At 39.0% G+C, this 6,598-nt stretch overlaps 1 protein-coding gene across 1 annotated transcript in view; it reads right to left on the bottom strand.

Moving 5' to 3' along the window:
• gtpbp2b (GTP binding protein 2b) overlaps positions 1-6,598 on the bottom strand; it is a 23,362-nt gene that overhangs the window by 10,941 nt on the left and 5,823 nt on the right. Inside the window, exons 3-7 of the mRNA XM_005747116.2 lie at positions 5,511-5,695; positions 3,683-3,794; positions 3,262-3,459; positions 1,945-2,119; positions 557-776 (exon numbers count right to left, since the gene is read on the bottom strand). Of these exons, the coding sequence (XP_005747173.1) occupies positions 557-776; positions 1,945-2,119; positions 3,262-3,459; positions 3,683-3,794; positions 5,511-5,695 (890 nt within the window). The remainder of the gene's footprint in view (positions 1-556; positions 777-1,944; positions 2,120-3,261; positions 3,460-3,682; positions 3,795-5,510; positions 5,696-6,598) is intronic.

The following is a 6,598-nucleotide window of genomic DNA, read 5'->3' as shown; positions in this document are numbered from 1 at the left end:
TGCTTCAAATTATATCGCGATATGGATTTTAGGCCATATCACCCAACCCTAACTGTGTGTGTCTCCTATATGATATATTTAACTGACATTTTTTATTGTAACAACCAACGATTTATACAGGAAAATAATGACTATTAACAAGGTTGGCCAAACTTTTGCATCCCACTGTAGGTAGACCATGCAAGGTCACTATTACAGTGCAATGTTAATATTAGTGTTCATTAGTTTATTTTCCTCCGTATTACCTGTTGGTGTCAGTCTTTGCTTTGGATGTGCATGAACAACAACATTGTGGTGATTACCCAAAATGCAATGCGATTTATGAATTCGACTTTAAACAAGTTTTCCGAAAATGTTATCATCGATTATAGAACAGTTATTTTGTGCTTTGTGTATCGTAGCAGTATTTCCATGACCTTCACTTATCATTTCTGCAGCACTATATACTGCTTTATCTATTTATTAGTGAATTTTTTTATACTGCTGTATACACTGTACAATTAAGCTATTCCCCGCCATACACAGTAGCTGATAAGTATTGAGTATTTTTACTCACCATGTGGACTGGGTGAACTGCTGTGCTGCACTCACAGCATCGTCAGGGTTCAACACCACCATGGGCACCTTGTTGCAGCCCGGCTGCTTCAGAACTCGCTCTAGTTGTCTGACTGTTCGCTCCACAGTGCCTCGGGAACACAGGTCCACTTTACTGACTACAATGAAGATAGGAACTTTCAGCGCCATGGCCAAGCCCAGGTGTTCCCTAGTTGTACCAGCTGGATGAAGGAAAAAATAAAATACTCAATCCCCAGAACACTTGTCTTGTGATGTTTCGCATCTTATGTGCATAGGAAATCTAAACGTAACAAGGCAGTTGGATCCAAGTGAGAACAATTCTATTTAATTTTTAAATATTCAAATTATTTGTGCCTAGAAAGTAGTCAGAGGACTCTGTACTATGAAGTGAGTTAAACATACCTAGAGTATCTGTCAGTTATCTGGATTCACTTACCCAAACACTGGTAACCAGGATTAGAAGTGGAGAGGAAAAAAATTACTGTATAGTCGATTATTGTTAAAATCACTCTGTGTCTTAAATGTTATAGGTTAGTAAGACTAGAAAAGAGGTGCTTTATCACTAAAGTGTAGCCTATTTGACACATGAAGGAAAGCTTGTAAAAATGCTGGGTGTGTTAACAGACTTGTCAATGCCTCTATCATTAAGTCACGGAAGAATCTGATGAGGTGTAGATGAGTATTCTGTTTGACTAATGTTTCAATTTGCACAAGACAGTTTTAGTTTTTATTCTTTCAGCTGCAGCTGCAGATGGTCGCATAATGGTCTGAAAGCAAGTAAAGAATAATTATAAAAACAGAATTCAAAGCCCTTTTTCCATTAGTACCTACTCAGAGCAAGTCGGCACGATCGCCAGTTTTTATAGGGTTTTCCATTAGTTCCTGTTACCAGGTACTTTTTACTATCTGCTCGCCCGGGGTTCCAAGTGATCCAGACAGGTAGCATACAAGTGTGTTTGGACAGACAACACATCTCCTTTGTTTCTTGTATCTCTTATACCACGTCATGACACCTCTTTTATCTAACTAACTCCTAGATAATGTCTTCATCAAATGAAACCCTACACATTCAAAGAGAAACCTGCTCTGTTCATAACTTATCAGTTTGCGTTAAGGCACTGGAAGAGCAAAAGAACCCTGCTACAATCACGTCCAACTAGAAACAATATTCCTACAAAAGTTACACATAGAATTTTTATCTTTTGGACATAGTGATGCAGTTGTTAAGTCTCTAAAAAGGTTCTTGGTATTCCTGGGCCATTTTTTCTGGAGTTTGCATGTTCTCAATTGACTGGATGGGTAAATCTGTGGCTTACCCACAGGTTTTAGATATTAAAAAACAAAAAAAACAAAATACAGGCTACTTACCAATACCAGTGTTAGCGCTCACCACCAGCATGGCAAAGTCAGGGCAATAACTTGTGAGGCCGAAGATGGTGGTTTTTAAATACTTGTGGTGTCCTGCAAGGTCGATGAAGGTGATCATCTTGGAAGAACTTTCGCAGATCTCCTCAGCTGTCCTGGACTCACTGTAGTTCACAACCTTTTACAGGTAACATACAAGACAGGCTGCACCAAAGGACAGAATTGAAATAAAACACGTCTTTTGTTTTGTTTTTACAGTTTGATTGTTTATTGTCAGGGATTGTTTACAAATATAAATATGCTAATACCCTGAGTTGTGGTGTGCAGCAATGGCAACAACAACCACAAAATGTTTTTTCTCTACCTGACTGATTTTTAAGAGTCAGGTAGAGAATCAATTAGGCAGCACATTAAAAATATACATGCCAAATTTCAAATGCTGTAGTTCTTCACTGTGTCTGACACACTGCATTTAACACTATGGTGAGAGGCCAATCTACAAAGCAGAAATATGACCCATGAAATAAATTAGTCAATATCTGATATATAGTTGTAATGAAAAGTTTCCATACACTCCTCATGGGCACGATGGTAATTTTGGGCTTCTAAAGGTGAAATTGTTATACACCATAAATCTTTATTATTATTTTTTTTTCAGGATTTCATTAGAGATTGTGAAGGCAAAATATATTTTAGAACCTACTAATAAACAAAAGATAACAGAATACAGTCCTTAACACATCTAAATAATTTAGCAATGGTAAAAGAAGAGCATTATGCAAAATTTCAAACTGAACTTTAAATAAAGTTACAAAGCTGTTTCAAAAAACAGAGCAAACAAAAGTTAAATGTCCCACATTGACCAGATGCTTCTGGCAGCAATTAAAAAGATGCTGGCCTACTTCTGGCTGAATATTAGACCACTCTCTAGAATTTTAGAGTATTTGAAGTGATTTTCTTGAAATCAATTTGGCTTTTAAGCATAGTCCACAAATTTATATTTTTGTGTTGAGGGTGTGGCAAAGACCATTCCTTGAAGCTTAATGTTGGCCTGCTTTATCCATTCCAAAAGCATGCTCCAAAAATGTGACAAGAAATTTATATCAAGTTAAAAGACACTAGAACCCTCTACACCACTTGTTAAAAGATTTAAATTTGTTGTTTATAAAGTCATTAAAGATGTATACTGTACAATCATTCCACCCTGGAAAAAGCACAGTTCAAAGAAATCACTAAAAGCCTCAAGGTAGCATGAATTCATGTCCATAGTGAATGTAAACTTCTGAATATTGCTAATATCCTAAGTGGCAAAGGGATTACCTCTCCTTTGCTGTTGAAGCCCAAGATCTCAAAGCTGATACTGGAGGTGCGTCCGGTCTGGATCTCATGCAAATGTCTGAAAAGGTTGAGCCGTGCACGGCCTCGTCCATTGTCCAACTCGCCTTGTGTCAGGACACCCAGCAAGGTTGACTTCCCAGAGTCCACATTGCCTAGCACTGCCACCCGCAGATCCAGGAACTGTTGCAGACCAAAACAGCAAGACAGAAAATGGGATCATATTTTCATAACCATTAAACAGCACTGTTTAAAAAAAGAACCCTTGGTGCTCTCTATAGTTAAAGCCTAAATGGGCAATGCTGTGATCCTTTTTAGAGTATTGCTGTATTTTGACACCACTGTTGTTTTGCCAGATTTAACTGGACTCTTTTTCCTCTACCATGTGTAACAGACAGACTCTAACCTGCTGATCATCAGGAACTTTTCGAACAAGGACTTCTGCAATTTTGCGCGTGTTTCTGTCTGAGTCGTAGTCAACCTCCCTCTCTCGGAGGAGAGTGATGTCAGCCCCGACTCTGAAATGAAAGAAAAAGACTTAAGTTTTATCATTCAATTTTCATTTAGTTTACACTGATCCCAATCAATTTACTGAGCAAAGCAGTAATAATTTTTCTTAGACGGCTTCTCCCAGTTTCAATTTATTTCAAACAGTGACTGGAAACCTGCCTAATGATTGTAGATTTATGTACCTAAGAAAATGTAATTAGGCATTCTGTGTCATGTGTGGAAAGTTAACTACAAAAATTAAAAGTGCTTTACATTACTATCAAAAACAATTAAATAAACAAACAAACATTAGAACATTCAAGATTAGCAAGACTGCTAATGGTGAGTACAGCATAGAGTTGGGTATTTAGTACTTTAAGTAAGATTGCGATGGGATATGTCGCATTACATATTTAATAATCAATACTGATATACTGAACCTTCTCTAATTCCAGAGCTTAGTGTGTGTTAGAAAGTGCTGAGTTTTGGACAATGCCTGTCCAGGGGATTGCTGGACATTCTGAACAGGGCCCGACTGCAGTAATCCAGCCAGGTGGTGACAAAGCCTTAATGGATGAAGTTATCTGAGTCAGTGAGTGATGGCCAAAGTTGAGAGAGATTGTGGCAGATTGGATATAAGCCTGGACTTAAAGTGCAGAGTCCAAAACAACACCCTGGTTGTGAACTTCTGGGGAAAGTGAGAGGAGGCGTCTGTCTGCGACAATGAGTGGAACACCAGTTTTCCACAGTAGGGCTTTGGGGGCCAGAACCAAGAGATCAGTTTTATTACTATTGATGCTGAAGTAGGTTAGATGACATCCATGTTCTGAAGCAATGCAGACATTTGATAAGCAATTGCGGGGGGAACTGGGTGGAGGGTTTGGTGCTGAGATAACATTGTGTGTAACAACACAGGCAGAGACCATCTGACAAACTGTGTTGGGTTGGAGAGGTAGGACTGAAAGCAGGAGATTACAGTACCAGTGAGGACAAGATATCTGGATATATGTGAAAGCTGGATGGTGTGAGAACAAGTGCCAAAGGCTGCAGAAAGATCTGGGAACTTGAGGATACTGATGTGGCCAAAATCATCTGTCATGATGTCATTAGCTATTTTGATAAGAGTAGTCTCAGTCCTGTGGTGTGTTCTGAAGCCAGACTGTACGGATTCATGGAGCTCGTGGTTTGACATATATTGATGGAGTTGGGTGGCTCCTTCCAAACTTTCATGTCATGTCAAGTCATGTCACCAGATGAAGCACTGTTGCTGATAAATAAATTTGTTAATCTAGTCCTGATGTTTTTGTTAACAGTTCAGTTATTCAGGAGGGGCTCAGATAGGCCGATACTACTTCACATTGAAAGGAGCCAGCTGAGACTGTCGCCTCCTGGATAGTTTTCAGGCTAGGCATGTCCAGCGTAGACCCAGGACCTACTGGAGAGATTACATCCAACAGATGGCCTGGGAATGGTTCGATGTTTCCCCAGAAAATCAGGATCAGTAATCTACATGTTACACTGATCCATATTATGAATGAAGCTTGCTAACCAAGCTTGCTAAGCTTAACAGATACTTAGCATGCCACCCTGTCCTCCAAACATAGTAATTTCTGGCTGCAAAAGAACCAGCATGACACTAACAATGTGGAGTCCAAAACTAATGAGTGACACCAGAGTGAAGACACTTCTATATATTCTTTGGTGACGTCTTAATGTCAGCAAATAAACTGTACAAGATGACCTACTTCTCTGCCATCTTCTTTAAAGTGTTGAGTGAGGCCTTCATGTCAGCCTCAGTCAGGCCGACTAGCAGACCATTGTCTTCTACTCCTATCTGGTAGACAGCTTCGCCACGGCCCTCCTGCAGTCGCCACTTCAGCTGTGTGGCCAGATGCTCAAAGCGGTACTGTGTGGGGTTGACCAGCTTCAACTACAGTATAGAAAATACATAATGATACAGGTAGTAAATGGCCACAGTTTAACTAGAGCACTGCTTGCATAGGAGTTCTGAGGTAAAATAAAAAAAGTTAGCTACACTAAATCCAAGATTTTCAAAACTGAAGGATTTAATTCTGATTCTGATTCAGAAAGTCCTGATTATATTCAATTTAATTTTGACTCTGTCAGAAACATATACTTATGGTCATTTATCTTGGATACGTACCGTCGAAAGCACCCTCGAAACCTTGTAAATTACAAATATTTAATTCCAAACTATGTGACACTTTTTCTGCAATAGAGAAATAGTGTAAATCTAGGTATATAAATAAAGCTAACACTTCTGAGACCTCATCAGCATCACAGCAGATGCCATTGTGTCAAAGTAACTGATGATTAAACACAGAAAAATATGAAGGAGATTTTCCTGGCCATGTCTTTTTATAGCAGATACCCCCCAAAGAAAACCATGAATCAACATATAGACATTACTTGTACAAACATTGATACTACTGAAAGTGAAAACCTACATAAGGGTTGTTGTTAATGTCTCTGACCAAACACTCAGAAACAGACTACAGGGTGGGCCATTTATATGGATACACCGTAATAACATGGGAATGGTTGGTGATATTAAAATCCTGTTCAAGTTACGTTGAAACCAAGCACACCATTGTTTTTCTTGTGACATTACCAATAAGTTTGATGTGTCACATGGCCCTCTTCCTATTGAAAAAACAAAAGTTGTGTTGAAACCAAGCACACCATTGTTTTTCTTGTGACATTACCAATAAGTTTGATGTGTCACATGGCCCTCTTCCTATTGAAAAAACAAAAGTTGTATCCAAGATGGCCGACTTCTAAATGGCCACCATGGTCACCACCCATCTTGAGG

This window comes from Pundamilia nyererei, unplaced genomic scaffold, assembly GCF_000239375.1.
Source record: "Pundamilia nyererei isolate P.nyererei 1_Seehausen unplaced genomic scaffold, PunNye1.0 scaffold00189, whole genome shotgun sequence".
Taxonomy (NCBI): domain Eukaryota; kingdom Metazoa; phylum Chordata; class Actinopteri; order Cichliformes; family Cichlidae; genus Pundamilia; species Pundamilia nyererei.
The sequence above is the reverse complement of the archived record's forward strand: the minus strand, read 5'-3'. Positions and strand labels throughout refer to the sequence as shown.